The sequence below is a fragment of the Chelonoidis abingdonii genome, chromosome 17 (genome assembly GCF_003597395.2).
Source record: "Chelonoidis abingdonii isolate Lonesome George chromosome 17, CheloAbing_2.0, whole genome shotgun sequence".
In the NCBI taxonomy this organism is placed as follows: Eukaryota; Metazoa; Chordata; order Testudines; family Testudinidae; genus Chelonoidis; species Chelonoidis abingdonii.
In genome coordinates, this window is record NC_133785.1 from 17,368,523 (window position 1) to 17,389,468 (window position 20,946).

The 20,946-nt window shown below is 44.6% G+C and overlaps 2 protein-coding genes across 6 annotated transcripts in view; both read left to right on the forward strand.

The window, feature by feature from the left end:
- COPG1 (COPI coat complex subunit gamma 1) overlaps positions 1-18,811 on the forward strand; it is a 29,118-nt gene extending 10,307 nt beyond the window's left edge. Inside the window, exons 11-24 of the mRNA XM_032801381.2 lie at positions 381-448; positions 1,329-1,517; positions 2,006-2,101; positions 3,676-3,919; positions 5,325-5,400; positions 7,360-7,463; positions 8,030-8,155; positions 8,637-8,705; positions 9,653-9,795; positions 11,181-11,352; positions 12,787-12,884; positions 14,955-15,093; positions 16,726-16,824; positions 17,594-18,811. Of these exons, the coding sequence (XP_032657272.1) occupies positions 381-448; positions 1,329-1,517; positions 2,006-2,101; positions 3,676-3,919; positions 5,325-5,400; positions 7,360-7,463; positions 8,030-8,155; positions 8,637-8,705; positions 9,653-9,795; positions 11,181-11,352; positions 12,787-12,884; positions 14,955-15,093; positions 16,726-16,824; positions 17,594-17,724 (1,754 nt within the window). The 3' untranslated portion in view covers positions 17,725-18,811. The remainder of the gene's footprint in view (positions 1-380; positions 449-1,328; positions 1,518-2,005; positions 2,102-3,675; positions 3,920-5,324; positions 5,401-7,359; positions 7,464-8,029; positions 8,156-8,636; positions 8,706-9,652; positions 9,796-11,180; positions 11,353-12,786; positions 12,885-14,954; positions 15,094-16,725; positions 16,825-17,593) is intronic.
- A 1,845-nt stretch (positions 18,812-20,656) lies between these two features.
- The window catches only part of HMCES (5-hydroxymethylcytosine binding, ES cell specific), a 10,936-nt gene continuing 10,646 nt past the window's right edge, over positions 20,657-20,946 (forward strand). Inside the window, exon 1 of one of the 5 annotated variants that reach the window (XM_075073170.1) lies at positions 20,657-20,791. The gene's annotated coding sequence lies outside the window, so the exon portion shown is untranslated. Of the gene's footprint in view, positions 20,848-20,946 lie in introns of all 5 variants that reach the window. The other 4 variants (XM_075073171.1, XM_075073169.1, XM_075073172.1 and 1 more) reach the window with 4 other exon arrangements.

The window sequence follows — 20,946 nt, forward strand, 5'->3', positions numbered from 1 at the left end:
AGCATCTTTTAGTGATGTTAGGGAAAGGAGGGAGATGGACTCGCTCAGTGGTTTTCAATTTCAAATGGAAACGTGTTCCCCTTTGGAAATCTTAAATATAGTCCATGGACCACATGTTGAAAACCACTGTTCTATAGTAACGACAACCTTTCGCAGGTCCCTTAGGTATTGTCTGTGGGCCGCCAGGTGTCCATGGACCACTTGTTGAAAATCACTGGACTAGCTAACCTTCCATGGGTCCCTATGATTCTGAGAGAGTAAATCCAGATAGCTTCCAATTATTCCCTGCTCACTGTTGCTCTTACAGTGAATTAGAATCTTTTGTGTGGGGCACTCCTGGTTCATCGATTTCTAAATGTCTGCATTTGGTGCTGTTTCAGTGTTACAGTTGTTCTGCAGCTCCCCGAAAGCAGCTCTTAGATATGCAGCTGTCCGCACCCTCAACAAGGTAAGGCTGTTCTAGGAGTTAGAATAGCTTTCACCTCCCCTGAATGGTGAGGTCCAGACCCCCTCAGGTCCAGGGGCCAGAGAAGAAAAAGGGGGCCAGGCTATGTAAAGATTTGATTTCTGTCACTCTTACCCTCCTCCCTCCCTGTCCTACACATGGTTCCCAAGTGTTTAGAAATTAGGAAACCAGAGTTTCTGTTTCATTGCTTTCTATGCAAAATGAGAACATCCAGGAACACATCAGAAAATCACACTGACTAGTGGTCTGTAGTGACAGCGAATCTCAGGAGTTGTGCAGTACTGCATTTCCCTTGACACCTCCAAGTCTCTTCTTACGATGAACCAGCTCCTTGTTAAGCAACTGGGACCAATCCTTATACTCCTCCTCACCCTATCCCCATAGCAACTTTTGCTCTAGTGCAAGGTTTGGAGCAGCCTTTCATAGCCTTTACTTTGCTCCCTTCAATTCCAAAGGGAAGAGCTACAGAGTTTGTGTAGTGGCTGGTCTGAGCCTGGCTCCAAAGACACTGCAGAGCTGAGGTCCATGGAGAACTGAAGTTCAGATGCCCCGCAGAGACTTCTGGCTTCCTGTGTGACAATGGATAGGGTCTGAGCCTTAATAAATAGAGGGCGGGAAAATGGACACACAGCATTTGAAGGCCAGGTTACCAATGTCTGTCTTTCAGCAGGGGGTATATTTCTTTGGGAGAACAAAGCTAATAACTCACCTGAGGGTAAAGTTACCTGGCCCGGCCTCTTAGAACCTGTTATATTTGGTTTGGTAGACAGGCTTGAGTGCTGTATAGGATTGTATAGCATTTGGTTCAGTCAGTTGGACACTTTCCATGTATTCAGTGAATTCAATTGTTTCTCCTCACTAGGTTGCCATGAAGCACCCATCTGCTGTGACTGCCTGTAACCTGGACCTGGAGAACCTAGTGACGGATTCCAACCGCAGCATCGCTACGCTGGCTATCACCACACTGCTGAAAACTGGTAGCGAGAGCAGCATTGACCGGCTCATGAAGCAGATCTCTTCCTTCATGTCAGAAATCTCAGATGAGTTCAAGGTATGGAAGGTGTCCCCTGGTGAGAACTGTACTGGGCCTTTGTCTTTCTCTGTTTACACTTGCCTTCTGAAGTCTCGGTCAAGTTACACCACTCTTTCACTTCCAGAGACTGGACTTCAGATCTGCTGGAGACATGAGTGCAAGGGGATGATGGTATTGACCTATCCCCAAAGTATCCCACAGTCTCTATAACTTGCCACTATTAGAAGGCTCTGTTCTGGAGACTACCCATAGTAATGAAATCCCTATTCCAATGGGTCCCAATACCAGCCTTCTCTAGGGACTAACTAGTGCATGGAGAGAGGAGTCCCCTCTCATCCCTCTGGCTGCTTCTCCAGTGCATGCTACCCATCCTGTAGATGAAGGGAGAGCTATGGTCGCCTGGGCTTCTCAGTCCAGCTTAAAATTCATGTGGAGGGGAGAAGAAAAACAAATTGAAATAAGGCAGAATTCTCCTTGTTAAATGCCCTGTTTCTAAACCCGGTCAGGTCGTGGTGGTGCAGGCTATCAGTGCCTTGTGTCAGAAGTACCCACGCAAGCATGCAGTCCTCATGAATTTCCTCTTCACCATGCTCCGGGAAGAGGTAAGGCTACTGGTCAGCTACTTTGTATTATTGTTACTTATTTGTATTGCAGTAGTACCTACAGTCAGAATGAGGCCTGTAGTGTTAAGTGCTGTATTATAGCAAGTGCTGTGTAGCAGGTGAAAAGCTTGCAGTCCCAATGTAAGCATGGCTAGTAGAAATGACAAGCTTGATATGTGACAATGGTGTGCAAAGTGACATCAAAAACTATTTATCAATGTATTTCCATGATCTGATTTGCAGCATGAGTGGGATTCTGGTGCTAGGCTTTATTAACTTACAAAGCAAATGCACGTAACAGGAGATGCACTGGCAGTACATGTCTGCATAACACTGAACTAGCTTCTGTTGCTGCCCATCGTATTTTGATATTAAATTCTAAGGAGCCTTGTCTTGTGGCAAAAATCCATTATCAGGTGACCTAAAACTATTTTAGTTCTGCTCCCCCTGCTGTTGTAATGAGGGATCATGCCTGAAGCCATACTCTGTGTGCCTTCAGATGCAGAATTTCATAAAGGCACTGTTAGAGATTTTCTGAAACACTTTCTAAATAATCTCCTATACCACTCAGGACTCCACATATGCCTGCTACCCAGCTGGCATTAACATTGTCAATTATGACATCATGTTCTGCCTATTAAAACTTCCCATTTTGGATCATAAAAGACTTCTTATCTTGTACTTTGAAAATAGAATATTCCATTTTCGCAGATTCTGCCTGGGTGGCTAGTAGAATTTTGAAATATGGTTTGAGTTCAGACCACTCAATTTTATGGCTCTTTCATTCACTGTAGCTCCTAATATATTCAGAGCACCCAAAATTGTGCACATAAATTATAAGAAGACATCACTCTGTTTAATACCCCATTGTTCAAATGAACATGAGTCAGTAACATCTGAAAGTAATCTTATGTGTATTTAGTAGCCAGTTGCAGGCTATGCCAGGGGAGCTACTGATCATTCATCTTCCCACTCTAATGTATTGTATTTGATTGGCCCTGCAGTGGTTGATTTGATACCTAATATATTGCTTTTGTGATTCATACTTGGATGTCTGGTGTGGGAAGAGAGATTATTTCCCCCCTATATGAGTGTTTTATGTAATGTTTCTACCAGCAGAGTGGCTCAAATGGGGGTTTTCTTAAAAGAGATGTAAACCCTTCAGCTGCAGCCCCTTCTTTAAGGCTTCCTTTTTAATCGGTGTGTTTGTAATTGTTCTCTGTTTAGAGCGAGCTGCACAGAGACCTTGAATATTAGCAGTTCCTAAGTAAGCACAGAAGTAACTCCAAAGTCCCATTGAAAAACTAAGTGTTGTGATGTGCTTCCAATTCCTGTCATGTTTATAAGAGCTGGACCCAGTATGGTTCTGTCAGTGCAATTTTTTTGAGGTGCAGAACACATATGGAAGTAGCTGAGCAGACCTGACCGAGTGGGGCAGTGTTGCTACTCAAACGCAGGTTAAAAGTCAGCAGTTGCAGATCTATCTCTTAACTGAATCCCTCCCTCGCTGGTTAACATTCCCAGTTAGAACTTCTGGCCTCCTTTGAATTTTCTCACTGGCCTTTGCTGCATAGGGTGGTTTTGAATACAAGCGAGCCATCGTGGACTGTATCATCAGCATCATTGAGGAAAACTCTGAGAGCAAAGAGACTGGCCTGTCTCACCTGTGCGAGTTCATTGAGGACTGTGAGTTCACTGTTCTAGCCACCCGTATCCTCCATCTGCTGGGGCAGGAAGGGCCCAAGACCAATAACCCTTCAAAATACATTCGCTTCATCTACAACAGGGTCGTCTTGGAGCATGAGGAGGTCCGTGCAGGTAAGATGCTGGCCTAGAAAGATGCATGTCCTTCAAGGTTGAGTAAATTTCTGTGACTGAACTTCAAGTAAAAGGTTTCTCAGTGGGCTAATCCACTTGCTTTTTACCTTCTGTGGAATGAGTTCAAATACGATTTGGCACTCGGCTTAGTCCCTAACAACCCTTTGTCCACAGTAAGAAAACTCCAACATCCCTTAGCAAGAGTGCTGGTCTCCATGTATACACAGTGGGCAGGTTTTGATGTTTTGGTTGAGATGGATGGAGGAAGATTTGCTGGCGCTTTGCTGCATTATGCCTGGCTCTGTGTTTTACATATGAATGGGCACAGTGGGTGAGACCACTGGTCCATCTAGCCCAGTATCCTGTCTTCTGACAGTGGCTGGTGCCAGATGCTTCAGTGAATAGAACAGGGCAGTTTATCGAGTGATCCATCCCAGTCCCAGCTTCTAGTAGGTAGGGGCTTGGGGACCCCCAGAGCATGGGGTTGCATCAATCTTGGCTAATAGCTACTGATATACCTATCCTTCATGAACTTATCTAATTCTTTTTTTAACCCTGTTATACTTTTGGTTTATACAACATCCCTTGGTAACAGGTTGTTTGTGCATTGTGTGACGAAGTACTTCCTTATGTTTGTTAAACCTGCTGCGTGTTAATTTCATTGGGTGACCACTGGTTCTTGTGTTACATGAAGGGGTAAATAACACGTCCCTATTCCCTTTCTCCACATCGTTCATAATTTTATAGACCTCTATCATGTCCCTCCTCAGTCATCTCTTTTACAAGCTGAACAGTCTTGGTCTTTTTGATCTCTTCTCACAGTCATTTTAGTTGCCCTTCTTTATACTTTTTCCAATTCTAATGTACCTTTTTTCCGATGGATAGACCAGAACTGCACGCAGTATTCAAAGTATGGGTGTAGCATGGATTTATATAGTGGCATTATGATATTTTCTCTCTTATGAGCCATTAGCTTTTTGACAGCTGCTACACACTGAGCAGATATTTCCAGAGAACTAACCATGATGACTCCAAGATCTTTCCTGAGTTATAACAGCTAATTTAGATCCCATAATTTTGTATATATAGTTGGTATTATGATTTCCAATGTGCATTACTTGGCATTTATCACCGTCGAATTTAATCTGCCATTTTGTTGCTCTTGCCCAGTTTTGTGAGATCCCTTTGTAACTCTTCACAGTCTGCTTTGGACTTAACTAACTTGAGTAATTCGTATTGTCTGATTGGCAGGCTTCCTGCTTCTGATTAACTTTAACAAAAAATTTTGCATGTTAGTTTTGTCTTTTGTCTCTAAAACTGTTGCATTAAAGTAAGATCACAAAACAGAGGGAACTTCCAGTTACTAACTTTGCCAGCTGATCCTGTTTTCCTGCTGTTGCTACAGGTGCAGTAAGTGCTCTGGCTAAATTTGGAGCCCAGAACGAGGATATGTTACCCAGCATCTTAGTGTTATTGAAAAGGTGAGTCACATAATCTGCCCTCTGTCCCAGCAGACATTTCAGAGATTCTTCCTAAGAACTTTAAATGTTTGTCACACCTGGGATTTTCTTGACATATTGGAGCTCCTGACCCACCTGGTAGAATATAATGAGACCTCTGGACTTCTACAGTATTTTGGGTGCAGAGTCCTTGTCAGGGTTCCCTCCCCACTCTGAAATCTGGGGTACAGAGGTGGGGTTCCGCATGAAAGACCTCCTAATCTTATATTCCACCAGTTTAGGTTCAAAACTTCCCCAAGGCACAAATTCCTTTCCTTGTCCTTGGACGGTATTGCTGCCACCACCAAGTGATTTAAACAAACATTCAGGGAGGGGCCACTTGGAGCCTTATCGCCCCCAAAATACCCCCCAAGCCCCTTCACCCCCTTTCCTCGGGAAGCTTGAGAATGATATACTAACCAATAGGTTTACAAGGTGAGCATAGATCAGACCCTTGGGTTTTTAGGACACTTAAAAGAAGAACTTTATTATAAAGAAAAAAGTAAAAGAAGCACCTCTGTAAAATCAGGATGGAAGATAATTTTACAGAGTAATAAAAAGATTTAAAACACTGAGAATTCTCCTCTAGGCTCAACTTCAAAGTTACAAAATAGGAATAAACCTCTCTCTTAGTATAGGGAAAATTCACAAGCTAAAACAAAAGATAATCTAATGCATTTCCTTGCTATTACTTACAATTTCTATAATTTTAGATGCATCATTTCAGTAGGAGCTGGATTACCTGCTTGGTCTTTCTCTTTGTCCCAAGAAAGAGCAAACAGAACCCCCCCCCCCCCCCCGAGATTTGAAAGTAGCCTCTTTTCTTATTGGTCCTTTTGGTCAGGTGCCAACCAAGTTATTTGAGTTTCTTAACCCCTTACAGGTAAAGGAGGGATTTGATGCTACCCTTAGCTGTATGTTTATGACAGTTCTAGAGCCACTATTGGGTACACCTCTACCTCGATATAATGCTGTCCTCGGGAGCCAAAAAATCTTGCCGTGTTATAGGTGAAACCGCATTATATTGAACTTACTTTGATCCACTGGAGTGTGCAGCCCCGCCCCCTGCCAGAGCACTGCTTTACCACGTTACATCCAAATTCGTGTTATATCAAGTCGTGTTATATCGAGTCGTGTTATATCGGGTTAGAGGTGTATATAGAACACTGCCTCCCATGACAGATTCTAATATTGCTGGTTTCAGAGTGGTAGCCGTGTTAGTCTGTATCAGCAAAAAGAACGAGGAGTACTTGTGGCACCTTAGAGACTAACACATTTATTTGAGCATAAGCTTCCGTGGGCTGTTTTAGCCCATGAAAGCATATGCTCAAATAAAGTTGTTAGTCTCTAAATTGCCACAAGTGCTCCTCATTCAAATTCAGTAGAGCAGATCTGGGGTTTCGTGGGCTAAAAACCACTTCATTGGATACATGCAGTGGATAATACAGTAGGAAGATACATATACACAGAGAACATGAAAAATGGGTATTGCCATACTAACTATAACGAGAATAATCAGTTAAGATGGGCTATTATCAGCAGGAGAAAAAAAACTTTTGTAGTGATAGTCAGGATGGCCCATTTCCAACAGTTAACAAGAAGGGGGAAAAAATTAGCATGGGGAAATAGTTTTTACTTTGTGTAATGACCCATCTGCGCTCAGTCTTTATTCAAGCCTAATTTAGTGGTATCCAGGTTGCAAATTAATTCCAATTCTGCAGTTTCTCATTGGAGTCTGTTTTTGAAGTTTTTTTGCCCAGAATGGCTGTCGGAAGGAGGCAAACTATTGATTGATTTATTGCCGTATTAGTATGATCCCCAGTGCCACAACTCACCCTATTCTACAGCGCATATTTTCAGTTTCTTTAAGCCACCACCAAGTTAAATCAGTCATCTGCATACATTCACAATGCTCACAGCTGGGTTTTGTCTTGCCTTCAGGTGCGTGATGGATGATGATAATGAAGTGAGGGACAGAGCCACGTTCTACCTAAATGTCTTAGAGCAAAAGCAGAAAGCTCTCAATGCTGGCTACATCCTGAATGGTAATGTGGAGGCTTTTCAGAATAAAGCTGCATTTGTTTTACCGAAGGTCCCTAGGGAACAGACTGGTTCCTTGAACATTCTTCAGACTGTCATAAATATGTCGATTGTCCTGTAATTGCATGAATGGTAAGGGCAGGTAAAGACATTTGGTAGGTTACCTCTTGATGTGAAGGACACATGCATTTCTGCTATCCTTTCCAAATCTGCTCATATGTATGCAGTAGCGTGGCTGACTTCTCAGGCTGCAGTGCAGTGATGGCTGTGCATCAGACACCCAGATTCAGGCCCTGAGGAAAGTGATTACAATAGAATTGTCAAATGTATTCCAGATGTTTGCAGCCTACAGGTTTGCTCTGGGGATGATAATCATTTGCATAAATGTCCTCATAGAATTTTCAGAAATACTGGATTCAGTATGTCCAGTGCATGAACACTGGGTACATATGCTTTCTACTACACTAGCCAATTAAGAAGAGCAGAGATGGAGATTTTAGTTGGACTCTGACTCAGTGGCTCACAGAGTTGGTGTTTGCTGTGACTTCAGTGATCTCCCTTCTTTCCTCAGGCTTGACAGTGTCCATCCCTGGCCTGGAGAGGGCGCTGCAGCAGTATACCTTGGAACCCTCTGAGAAACCCTTTGACCTGAAATCTGTTCCTTTGGCAACTGCTCCGATCACAGAACAAAGAACAGGTACCCATGGAATAACAGGGGGCACTCCTCTCCAGTATTAAAGCTGATTGCTTTCAACATCCCCTCAGGAGATGGACTGGATGGGACCTCATGGGCATCTTTATCTCCAGCTTGTGTGATGCTATGAATTGTTAAGATCCATCTTGTTTGAATTTTGGGGTGTTTATTTTCTGTAAAATCCAAGCTGGTAAATTCAGTTGCTCCCAGATTAGGATTCTGTTGTAATCCTCCTGCTTATAATAGTAATCGCTCATAATCCTCACTGAAGCTACTGTTGTTCCAAAGCTATTTTGGAAGTAAAGGTTAGGATTTTGAGTACAATAGGATGCATTACTTGGGTTGAGAGTAATGGAGTCTGTAGCAAGACAAAAAATGGGCTTCCTTCATATTCTGAAGGAGTCCCTATCAAGATGTTTTATGTATGTGAGCTAGTGAGCTTGTCAATCAATTTCTCTGTCCTGTTTTGCTTCTGTCCCTGCAGAAAGTATTCCTATCACTGTGGTCAAACAGCCAGAGAAAGTGGCAGCAACAAGGCAAGAAATATTCCAAGGTAAGCAGAATGTGGGGCATCTTTCATTAACCGTGTGTAGGCAGAAGAGGTGCGGATGTAGTGGTCATGTGATTTGTTGGGCCTGCCTAAATCCTGTAGCCTTTCACTATCTGAGTTGACCCTCATGAAAGGGAAATAGACCGTTGTGCTTCAAGCCAACTTCTAACTAGTGGAGTAATGGTTAGGGGATCTTGTCCTGGGGGCAGGTTATCTCACAAATGCCCACAGCAGTGTTTCTTGCCTATCTGCTGAAGTTTCTGATATTAGCCACTGATAGAATATGGGACTAGACGCGCCTTTAAACATAACCAATATGGCAATTCCTCTGTTCCTTATCTGGAGGGGATTCCAAACTTGAAGGGCCAACAATGCTTCTGATTTTGCAGGTTATAAATGCAGCAGGAATGGTGAATGTGTGCACTTAATAACCGATCAATACCAGGCCCAGGAGATTGGCTGATCTAAGCCTCTAATTCCTGTATGTGTGTGGTGTTTTGCTTTCTTCATGTCCCCCCTGCTCATGCACACCCTGGGACCAGGTTTGGGGCCCTTCACTGCTCCTGTCAGTGTGGTCACACTCACCCTGAATCTGTCCCTGTGCACAGTGTTGGATCAGTGATTTATTACAGAGATGAGCAGGAGTTAATTTGAGCTTTGAAATCTCTTTCTGTTCTGGGCACTTTGACTCATGATATTTGGGGCCCAGTTCTACCTTCAGGGCATACTCATGTGTGGCTCCTGCTTAGGTGGATGGCTGGCATGTCCAAAGAAAGAATTTGGTACCAGATTTTAATGTCCTAATTAATGTATTTAGTTGCTGGTAGCTCTTTGCTAAAACACTTTCAGATGACTTAACAAGTGCTTCTTAGAGCCTCTGAATGAGACCTGCTACCTGATATATGTGAGTTCTGAAAAAGAAACGTTTCTTTCTGTTAACTCTGTTTTAGAGCAACTGGCAGCTATCCCAGAGTTCCGAGGGCTGGGCCCACTCTTCAAGTCCTCTCCAGAGACTGTGGCTCTTACAGAATCTGAGACTGAGTATGTGATCCGTTGCACCAAGCACACATTTGTCAACCACATGGTGTTCCAGGTATGTAGGCTGCTGCTACAGGGTTGTAAAAATAATCTCCTAATTGTTAATTACCCACTGGGCTGTTTCTTCCCAGTGGTGTGTCTTGTTTAGTTCACAATGTGTAGCAGAGGTGAATGGTATTGAGACCGCTTCTTCCATACTCTGGGCCCAAGTAATTTGAATTTAACCTAAGCATGTGTGCATATTGTACATCTAAAGCATGTACACAATCACTAGGTGGTGCTGTTCTCATTCATAGTGTGTATGTGAGCAGTGGAGGGCTACTTTGTTTATGGGGTAGAATGGAAAGCTTCCTCAACCAGAGGCCTCAGAGTCAGGGTCAAGAAAGGGTGAAGCTTCCTTAATTTGACAGTGTGAGAAGGTTACAATAGAAAGACAGTCCTAGAGGAGAGAAGACTTATACTTATTTAAGCCATGAATAATATATATACTCCCTCTGTATTGCTTGTCTGTGCCCCCAGCATGCTCCTGCTATGTCTAAGCGACATTCTTTGTGATGCATGTGCAACTTTTCACCTGGGCGTCTGAGACTCCAAGTGGCCCAGGGCATGAGAAGTTTTGCAGCTAGTTAGTTTATGAAGAGTATGAATATTTTATGCTTACCTAACTCCTTTTACAGAGGCTCTTAAAACGCTTTACAGAGACACACATTCATTATCTACATCCATTTTACACCCAGGTGAACACACACACAGGTGAAGCGACTTGCCTGAGGTCATACAATGAGTCAGTGGCAGAGCCTAAATAGAAGTCAGGTGTCCTGATTCCCTCTCCTCTGCTCTAACCATTAGAAGGGCCACCTCCACCTCCAACTCAACTCTGAGACACTGCATTTGTATGAAATTGAGGAAGGAAAATGTAGGCTATATATGTGTCAATCTAGCCTTCCTTATATTGAAGATCTTAGAATATTTTCCCTGGGGAAGTGATGGAAAGCTGTCTTTCTGGAGACATTTAAAACTGCCCTGCACAAAGCACTAAGACGCAATGCTGCACTGAAAGAGAACAACTACCCTCTGATTCCTGTCAGGCAGAAGGCTAAGACTGAGCCACTGGGCCATTGTGTCTTTATTTTAAATTTCTTTTCCTATTAAATATTTACAGAGGTCTCTGCATTAATTGAGGCTTTTAACTTCTCAGCTGAAAAAGTGTAAATGCCAGCTTCTATGTGGTCCATGTCTAACTAAAGCTTCACAGGAAGGTCCTTTGACTACACAAGTCGACATCCAGTAGAACAGAGTTTGTATTTAGCTGGCAGATATTGCAAAAGGCAGTGAGCATTAAAAATCGCGCTGACCAACTCCTCTGCCTGAAACACTATCTCCTATTATGTCCATCTTTAATGGCTTCAAGCTGTTGCTTCCCTTTCCTTCCCTGTATAGTTTGATTGTACAAATACACTGAATGATCAGATCCTGGAGAATGTCACAGTACAGATGGAGCCGACAGAGGGGTATGAGGTCATTGGCTACATACCCGCCAAAAGCCTACTGTATAACCAGCCTGATATCTGCTACACACTGGTGGCACTGCCTGAAGAGGACCCCACAGCAGGTAACAGCTTGTCCTCGTAGATTGCCATTCCCCTCAAATAACCCAAACTGTATTCCCTATACCTTCTGCCCCATGTACAAGCCATTTACTATAGCCAGTAAGTGAACACACCATCCAACAGCACCGAGTACAGTTTCTCTTCACTACTCTGTGCAATATAACCTCTCAAGGCTCCCCTCTTGGAAGAATTCTTCCCGCGTCTTCTAGGTTAACTTGCTTCAGAGCATTTCAGAGTGAAGCTGTGCACAGCCCTTTGTCTCCCTTCTTTTCGGACCCTAGGAAGACTGCTTGGCGTGAATGTAACAATTACTGTGATGCTGGCTACTGATGAGGTCTGTGGGGTGGGCCTGGGAGCTACATTTGGAGGGTCCCACACTACCAGAACCTAAATTCCTTCCTTGCCTAATCTTACCTCTTAAAAGTAGTTGTCTTTCCCTTGCAGCATAGGCCTGAGATACCCGTTGCACTGGAAATCCCTTACCAGTACCCTTAATGGATTTTATGACTGAAAGCTGAGATTGCTCAGGCAACTTGTAAAGAAAGGAAGGATGGTCTGGTGGTGAAGGCACTAGCCTGGGACTCAGAAGACTGGGATTTAGTTGCCTGCTCTGCCACAGATATCACTTAGTCTCTCTGTGCTTCAGTTCTCCATGTATGAAACTGGGATAATAATACTGCTCTGCCTCCTGGGGATGTTATGAGATGTTTGTAGTGCACTCCGTCACTATGGGAACCGGAGCCATGTAAGTACCTACAGTAGGTGGATAGAAGTTGGAATGCAAACTAGAATGGGTACAGCTGAGTCTCCAGCTCACTTATGACCTCACCAATCGGAAAGTGAAATGGCCTTTCTCCACGCTTCAGTCTCATTTGGTTTTCTTTGTAGTAACACAACTGGTGACTGCTATACCTCTTTTATTGTTCACTGGGTAATGTCTGTTTCATCTGAGAGAGTTCATCACTGCCTGCCTTAATTTGTAAAGAAGTATTAATCAGCTGCTGTGTTGCAATGCGGAAGTGACATTTCAGTGGTATTTGAAGTGACTCCTAGATAATATCTTGAGTATCTCGCAGGGGCAGAGAGGCTTATGTAATGAGCATTCCTAACATTATTTGAGATCCTCCCATGAAGAATAATATAACTTAATCTAAGGATCTCAGTGTTTTACAAACAATTCTCACAACCCCTTGTATCTATAATCATTTACTAAATTGAAATAAATAGAATGTACACATTTCACATTTGGGAGACTGAAGCACAGAGAGGGGAAGTGACTTGTCCAAGTTCACAGAGCAAGTCAGTGGCAGAACTGAGGATAGAACCCAGGACTCTTCCAGTCCCCTATTTTGAACACTGCACCATGCTCCCAACCTTGAACAGAAATGCATGTGAGATGGTAACGTGAGCCTTTCCTTTGCCACCTCCCTTCCCAGTGGCCTGTACATTCAGCTGCATGATGAAATTCACCGTCAAGGATTGTGACGTAAACACTGGTGAAGCGGACGATGAGGGCTATGAGGATGAGTATGTGGTAAGGATCTGATAACTGGAGCTTCAGTAGGCCCAGGGGCTTTTGTTTCCCTTGTATTTTCTGTGCACGGATAGCATGTTCCTCTGAAATGTAATCTGGCCACAGAAGCTTTGGGCACTTTCTGTGAAGAGGGGTGTGGGGTTCCTCCCATGGAGAGACAGAAGTTGCTTGTCCTGAGTTTCCCCAGTCTCTGCAGCTTCTCTTCTGATTGTTGGGGCCAAGACACAAATTTAATGAAACTCTGAGCTTCACAAGCTGTAAAATCTCAGCATGGACAGATGGTTTACTCTGCCTAAGCTGGAGTACCTTCCTATGAGTACTCTTCATGCACATATCTGCCTACACTGGACATCTGCCATTATGGAGGCTGTGGTGTCTCCCTCAGATTGGGTTGCCCTGGGTTAGCATGCTTTGTCACACGTCAGGAATGAAGGGTGTTGGCAAAGCTGTGTGGAAAAGCTGGCATGGTTCCTACTCACACCTTGGGCAGCATGGGCAGCCCTCCTGTGAACTAGAACTCTCTGTTGGAGGGTAAATAAAGCTCCTTCCGTTCTTGAAAAAGTGCTTTTACTTTAAAAATAACCTATTGGTGCTCAAAACAAGACAGTGGGCTCCACCAGCACAGGAAAGAATCCTGTGGCACCTTATAGACTAACAGAGGTTTTGGAGCATGAGCTTTCGTGGGTGAATACCCACTTTGTCAGATGCATGACTTTCCACCAACACAGTATCTGCTTTACTGAATGGATGCTGTTTGGCCAGCTCTTGCACTGAATGAGTTTCACTTTATAGGCCAGAATCTGAGTCTGGTACCAGGAAAATTCCATTGCTGATCCTTGAGCCTGGAAGGGAACCTTGGCTCCTTCCTCTTGACAGTGAGACAAGGGCTGTTTTAGGGTTCTGTGTAAGGGTTTCTGTCTGAGCCCATTGCTATATCCAGACAGAGCTTTTGAGCACAAAACCAATCTTCATGCTGAGGTCTCGGTTGCTCATTGGGAGCGAAAAGTTACCTTGAGCTTAGCCAACAGCTTTGGTCGCTTTACAAAGGGTGGCTTTGTTTGCTTTTTGGAGTAGATGATGTGATGTGTCTGAATCTTAACCTGTTCTGTTGACTCCTGTATTTCCCTGCCCCTTTCTCACCGGGCACTCATGAGTATCTGATTGTAGAAACTACTTGGCAGTAAGTCAGCATGAGCTGTAGTAAGAGCCGGCGGAGCTTTGTCCAAGCAGAGGGAATAGAGGGGATTTTCCAAAAGACACTGTGCAACTAGACCCTTCTCTGTACCAAGTTATACGAGACACTCATCCCTCTCTGCTACGGCACTTGAGCAATTTTAAATAACAACCATAGTCCATCCATTAATTAAACTAGAATTATGAGGAGATTTTGATCATGATGCTTCAGAGGAGTGTTTCCAGGTGTATATGCACTGGAGAGATGGGCTTATCCAGTGAGGCAGGTTCCACCTCCCATAAATGTGGCCACAACAGCAGCTCAGCTCACTGAACATTCACTGGTGGATGGTATCAGATATGATACTTCCTGAGAAGGTCTCAAATGTAGGCATGTACCCTTCTCCATTATGGACTCCGATGTCAGTCCTTCTTGGACCTGGGGTTCGCACTGTACATTATTGATCTCAGAAATGATGAGCTGGGATGCAGAATATAGAGTAGTTTCTCAGTATTCCAGAAATGTAAATCTTGCATTAGTCCAAGCCCCTGCCTCTATTTTGTTAAATTTTATTTTTGTGTTGTCCCTTCGTTTGATCTTTCTCAGACATTTTGATCTTTGGCAGGTTGAGAGCTGTGCTGGGAATGGGAAATACCGTCATAAAACCCTGGGCATGGAAGAGCTGAAGGCTCTTCCAACACCAATACCCAATCAAAACAGATTGTACCAAAATATCATTGCTCAAATAAATCAGAAAGGAGGCAGGAAGCTAATTCTGAGAAAAGCCATGATCAAAAGTAAATGTCACCATCTTTACTTGATTGCAGTGAGCCAAGTCTATAGCTTTCCCCCTACAAGAACTATCTTATTTATGTAAAACTTTTTTTCCCTGTCAGCTTGAAGACATTGAGGTGACAGTAGCTGATCACATCCAGAGGGTTCTGAAGCCAAACTTTGGCGCAGCCTGGGACGAAGTTGGTGATGAGTTTGAAAAGGAAGAGACCTTCACTTTATCCACCATTAAAACATTGGAAGGTAAGGAAGTCTCTGACCCCCACAGAACTCCTAGCATTTCCCTGCTTGCAAGAGGCAAAGTCTGAACTCTGGCCTTTTAGAGTATGTCTGTCTGCACTGCAGCAGGGAGGTGTGATTCCCAGAACAAGTAGACAGACTCACACTAGGTCAGCTCAAGTTAGCATGCTAAAACTAGCAGCGTGGATGTTGCAGCACTAGTGGTGGTTTGGGCTTGCTGCCCAAGTCCAGGTCCACCTGCCCCCCTGAGTCTGAGCTTGGGAGGCTAGCCCAAGCCCTGGCCACTGGTGCAACATCCATACTGCTATTTTTTGCACGCTAGCTTGTGCTGAGCTAGCGAAAGTCTGGCTGCCCATGCAGGGAATCACATCTCCCAGCTGCAATGTAGATATACCCTGAGAGCTGTGGCTCCCTATGGTCTGCTTGAGGCTCAGTTAAAGTCTAAGGTCCAATACAAACCTCTTTTTGAGTAAACTTGTGACGGGCCAAATTCATCTCTGGCGTAGGTTCATAGAATTGGATTTGTCCTGTTGTGCACAGTATTGGCCTTTCATGACAAAAAGCTACTTTTAATTTCAAAAGAAACCATGTTGGTTTGGTCATTGTTGTGATGGAAGCACATCCTCAATTCTGAGTATCCTGAGCCTTTGGGGACTGGGAATGCCATATGGTGAGGAAGGGACACCTTGCAATGGTCTTGAGCAACACCCTTTTCGAGAAGCTGGAACATGGTTCAGCCTTAACTCTAGCTGTTCTTGCACAGGAGGAGATAGGTTGGGGCTTAGGGCCCAACGGTAGGAAGGAGGAGTAAACCATAGAGGTAATATGAAGCTGGGGAGGAGGGATCCTGAAATGACCTCTCATTCTCATCCTCACACTCAGTTTATTTTATTTATTTATTTTAATTTTAAAGATTCTATCTTTGCCTCTTCCAGAGTCCATTGAAGTCTGTTGGGGTGACAACTTCTGAGGGTACTTTCATATTGGGCCCTCATCATGCAGTTTGGTGTTGCTCCCTTTAATAGTCACTGCCTGATGGGGATTAGTCCTTAGTTTGCTGCCCCTTGTCTCTTCTTTTTGGCTATTTCTGTGCTGTCTTCCATGTCACCTCATGCATGGAATACCCTCCCTGAGCTAGTACTCAAAGCCACAACCCTCTCTTATTTGAAATCCCTCCTGAAGACCTGTGTCTCCTGCAAAGCCTGAAAGAAGCTCATTGTCTCCATCTTCATTTTATCCACCATTATCTCCTCAAATAAGTCATACCACTGCTGTGCACTAGGCTTGCTGAATTAGTGTGGAGTCATCTTGATGCTGTCCATGTCCTCCTTCCTGCTCACCTTCATGTTACCCATGCACCCTTGCTGTGTCATGTACAAAATTATTATTTATGATTTGTATTGCATTAGTGTCCAAAGATCTCTCTCAGAATCAGGGCCCCACTGAGCTGGGCCCTGTACGAACACATATGAAGGCACTCTCTGCTGTGAACAGCTACTTCGTAAGCCCCTTGGGGCAGCGACCACATCTCTTCTCTGTATTGGGAGGAGGGCCTTATTGTACCTTTAAACACTGTTTAAAATAATGATGTTAAATAACCCCATGAAACTGACTCTCTGTTATTTCTTTTAACAGAGGCAGTCAGTAATATTGTGAAGTTCCTGGGGATGCAGCCGTGCGAGCGTTCGGATAAAGTGCCAGACAACAAGAACTCTCACATATTGTACCTGGCAGGTAAAATGTTGGGATTCTCTGCTGGGATCTCTGCCCCACCTTATGTGGCACTCTTGGCAACTCTGGGGATTTGTCTGTTTTGAGACTGAACAGTAGTGCACAGGATGTTAGCCCAACTAGTGCACAGCTTGTCGCTCAGTTGCCACAGCCTCAGATAACATTCATTGGCCTGTTCCTCTTGTGCTCCCTATCCCTTCAAATTCAGGGCAGCTGATAATGTTGAGATCAGAAGAATTACTTGTGGATAGGGATTAGGGACAAGCCCAATCCCTGGGATGGTTTGAATTGAGTTCAGAACTGCCCTGCATGATCTTCAGGGAGCTGTTACCCCAACCTTTGTGGGAGTTCCTGGATTTCCAGAATGAGGTGAACTGAGTTATCCTATGGGAGATACAAGGAGGACTTGAGCAACAACTGAATGTAATTCTAGATGTTAAACTAAGATGCACACTGGATGAGCAACTGATGGTGATATCAGAAATGTCTTGATCTTTTCCCCATTTGAGTCTAAAATATAAACTTAATTTGTGTGTCCGTGGGGTTTTGAAAGATTTATACTAGTGACTAACTCATCTGGGTGCCTTAACGTGCTGCTGTAGGGTTTATAACTATCCAGCTGCATTGGGGATTTTTTTTTTGGACTATGTTCAGCTGATGCTTTTTGGAGAGTGGACCTTGCTCTGGCCACATGAGTATCCTTAGAATTTGATGGATGAGTTAGTGGCATTCAAGCACTTTATTCTCTTCCCTCTTCTCCTCGCTGTTCCAGGTGTGTTTCGGGGTGGCCACGATCTCTTGGTGCGTTCTCGTCTTGTCCTGACAGACACTGTAACAATGCAGGTCACAGCCCGCAGTGGAGAAGAGCTTCCTGTGGACATAATCATGGCTTCAGTTGGCTAAACTGTGTTTCTGAGACTGCACTCTGACATACAGCCCATAAAGGGAGAATGTTCTTGGTTTTCTTGGTTCCCCTCTGTTCTGGACACTGAATTGGAATCACAGTCACTACCGCAGCTTTTTATCATTAGTAAAAACTAGGACAGTTATTTGGGGTTTTCTAAATAAAATTATGGTGATTTTTTATGCCCTGACAGGAGGTTTTAGGAAGCATTCAGTTTCACTTAAATCTATAAACTCCTCTGAAGAATCAGCCATTTAATACCAAGTTGCTGAACTCTGCAGTCTGGGGGTCCTGTGTTTCCAATGAAGCCTTATTTAACAATTCGTATTATGGTAACACTATCAAACCCATTAAGTGGTCACTTGGAATCTGATATTAGTGTGCTTTTAATTATCACTAATTTTGCTAGTATTTTTGTCTTTAAAAGACCCTTAAAAACAGGACATGGTAAATAAATAAAATTATAAAATTCCCTCTCCTGCAGGTATAGAACTTGGCTGCCTTCCACTGCTATCTTCATGGAAAATGATAGGCTGATCTTCTCCTCAACATAGTGGGTTGGGATTGGCTGGCTTGCAATTATATTCAGTCAAAGAATGGGAAATAAGTGCCTGGCTCTAGCTTTGCACAACCCTGTCAGAAGGAAAGAGTCTGTGTAAAGTGCAAATCAGTTAACACATTGTGTATAATTGGTTTGGCTGTTCACATTCCCCTAGTTATCAGTAACTGGTTTCTCAGTTGTTGTTAGATCCACCTCTGAAAGCCTACTGTATAAGTGGTAGAGGATTATGTGATTTTTTTGGTGTGTAGTATCCTGAGGAAAAGTGACCAGTTTTTTGAGTATGAAAGAAGCAATATGGTGATGTGTAACATCAGACAGTATGTAATATATCAACCAGAGCTATTGTCATTCCTCTCTGGAGGCATCATTTTGGTTAACTTGTGAGTTTCAGTTATGCCAGATAAGGGGAAAACAGGAGATAAGTCTGTTTCTAGCACCTATAATTGATCTTTGTTCTTCTCTGTCTGTATTTTTTTATGCAAAATGTCACCATATAATGTAACATTAAACAAAGTATTAAAAGATTCTGATGGAATTTCATAATTATTTGTTATTGGTCTAAAGGTGTAGCCAAAGGCATTGCACCAACTCAGTACTGCAAGACTGACAAGGCATGTATGACTGGTTAGGATATTGTCAGAGACAGTGCCTGCCTTGCATGCTTTAAACAGAGGGATTATCCAGGGTAGCACCAGTTTTTTGTCATTGCCTCTTCTGTTCACCTCTCTCACCACCTTACTGGAGGTGTTCACCATATCCCATGCTAATACTCAAGGAGTTCTCCTTACTCATCACCTTCTGCATGAGCCTCCCACTTCAGTTTTCTTCCTTTTTGTGTTTTTTTTTTTTTTTTTTTTTTTTTTACTACTGGAATGAACTCTTCAAAACACCGAGTGTCACTTTTGGTCCTGAGGCTTTGGCCGCTATAGGGAAACAGATGCACCTGTGCAACCCCCGGTGCTAGCCTGAGGCTTCTGCAGCTGTCAGCTAGGAGAATGAACTCTGTGTCTCCTCTTACTAGAGTGGTCCTATTTCCCCTTTCGCTGCACTTGCAGCAGCACTATGAGAATTACAGCAAAACACAAGGCTGAGCAAGCAGCTGACCGCACATCCTGCAGGCACACAAGGGAAGGTTTGGGAAGGTCTTTGGCAGAGATGTGTAGCTGACAGAAAGGCAGGGAGCCAGGAACGCTCATTCCACCAGCTCAGGTTGGCCCACATGCTCCGATGCAGTTGATATGGCCTCACCATCTAGGCCTGACTGAGGGGTTGTTGCCGGCACAAAGTGCCCGAGGGGGGCAACAGCAGGGGGGTCCGTCGCCCGGTGTGCACCACGCCAATAAACACACCAGGGTAGAGAAGCAAACTAAGTTTATTTGAGATCTCAAAGTGGTGCTGGGAGACTTGACATGCCTCAAATCCAGCACACCTAAAACAAGCAGTCTGTTCCTTTATATCCATGAGAACTTTTCTCGCTGACAAGCAAGCCCCCGTTTCCCCTCCCTCTTCTGTCCGGCTGCAGCATTCTTTTCTCACAACACTTGTCTTTCCCCTCCCTCTTCTCCTTTCTCCCCCTGTAGCAGTATGTAAGCGCAGGTGCATTAAGTAATCTTGGCCGCAGCAGCTCATTGTAGTTTCCCTTCTGCAAGTTATCTTGTCCTTCTGCTAAAGGTGCACAGGCCTCATTACTTCTGCTTTACACCAGTTTGAGCGCTATGGCAACTGTAAGCGGACATTGCCCTGGCCTTTTTCGTATTTATTGGCCTTTTAGGTAATTTAGAGTCATAAAATGGAAAACTTCTCTTCATCTGAGCCAAACAGGGAGACTGTATATTCCTTATTGCTTCTTTATACCTTTAAGTTACTTAGGAGATCCTAGTACACCAACGAGGTGTACAAGTGCAGACGCTACTTGGGCCAGCGTTCGGGCAATGTGCACCTGGCTCCAACCCAGAGCCCCGCAGAGGGCTTGGCCTACAGCTCGAGAGAGAGCGGACAGGCAGGCACCCCTGCCCCCACTTTCCGCCTCCCGGCCTGGACAGCTCCAAACAGGCCCTTCACCCAGCTGTAGGGTGACCAGATTCTTATTTATAGGACGTCCCCTAATTGGTCTTTTTCCCTATTAAGTATGCCAAATTACCCCACTTCCCATCCCGATTATTCACATTGCTGTCTGGTCCCCTACCCGCCCAGCGTGGAGCCGCGGGTGGAGCTGGCTCTCCCGCGAGGGCTGAGTGGGACTGCGCACCGCAACGGGGTCAGGAAGAGCCTGGCTGCGGCGGGAGGGAGGGGCTGGCCACCCGCGCTCAACCCACTGAGGCGCGCGCGGCCCCCAGTCCGCGCGCGATGCCGCGGGCAGAGCCTTGCGCAGGGCGCGGCACCAGCGCCGTCCGACGTGCACCACCGCTTGCCCTCTCACAGACGGCGGCTCAGGGAGGAAGGACCCGCCCAAAGCCGGCTGTTGGCGGCGGCGGAGCGGGCGGGCTGAGGGGTCGTTAACGGCGGTTTGAGCGGTTGCCCTACCCTGGCTGGGCGGCGAGCGGCCTGTGAGAGATCGGAGGCGAAAGGGCGAGCCAGATAGACAACCCACCATGGGCCAGCGTACCCCCGGACAGGCAACCCAACCGGAGACCCCTCCGTCCTGGGCAGAAATCTCCGT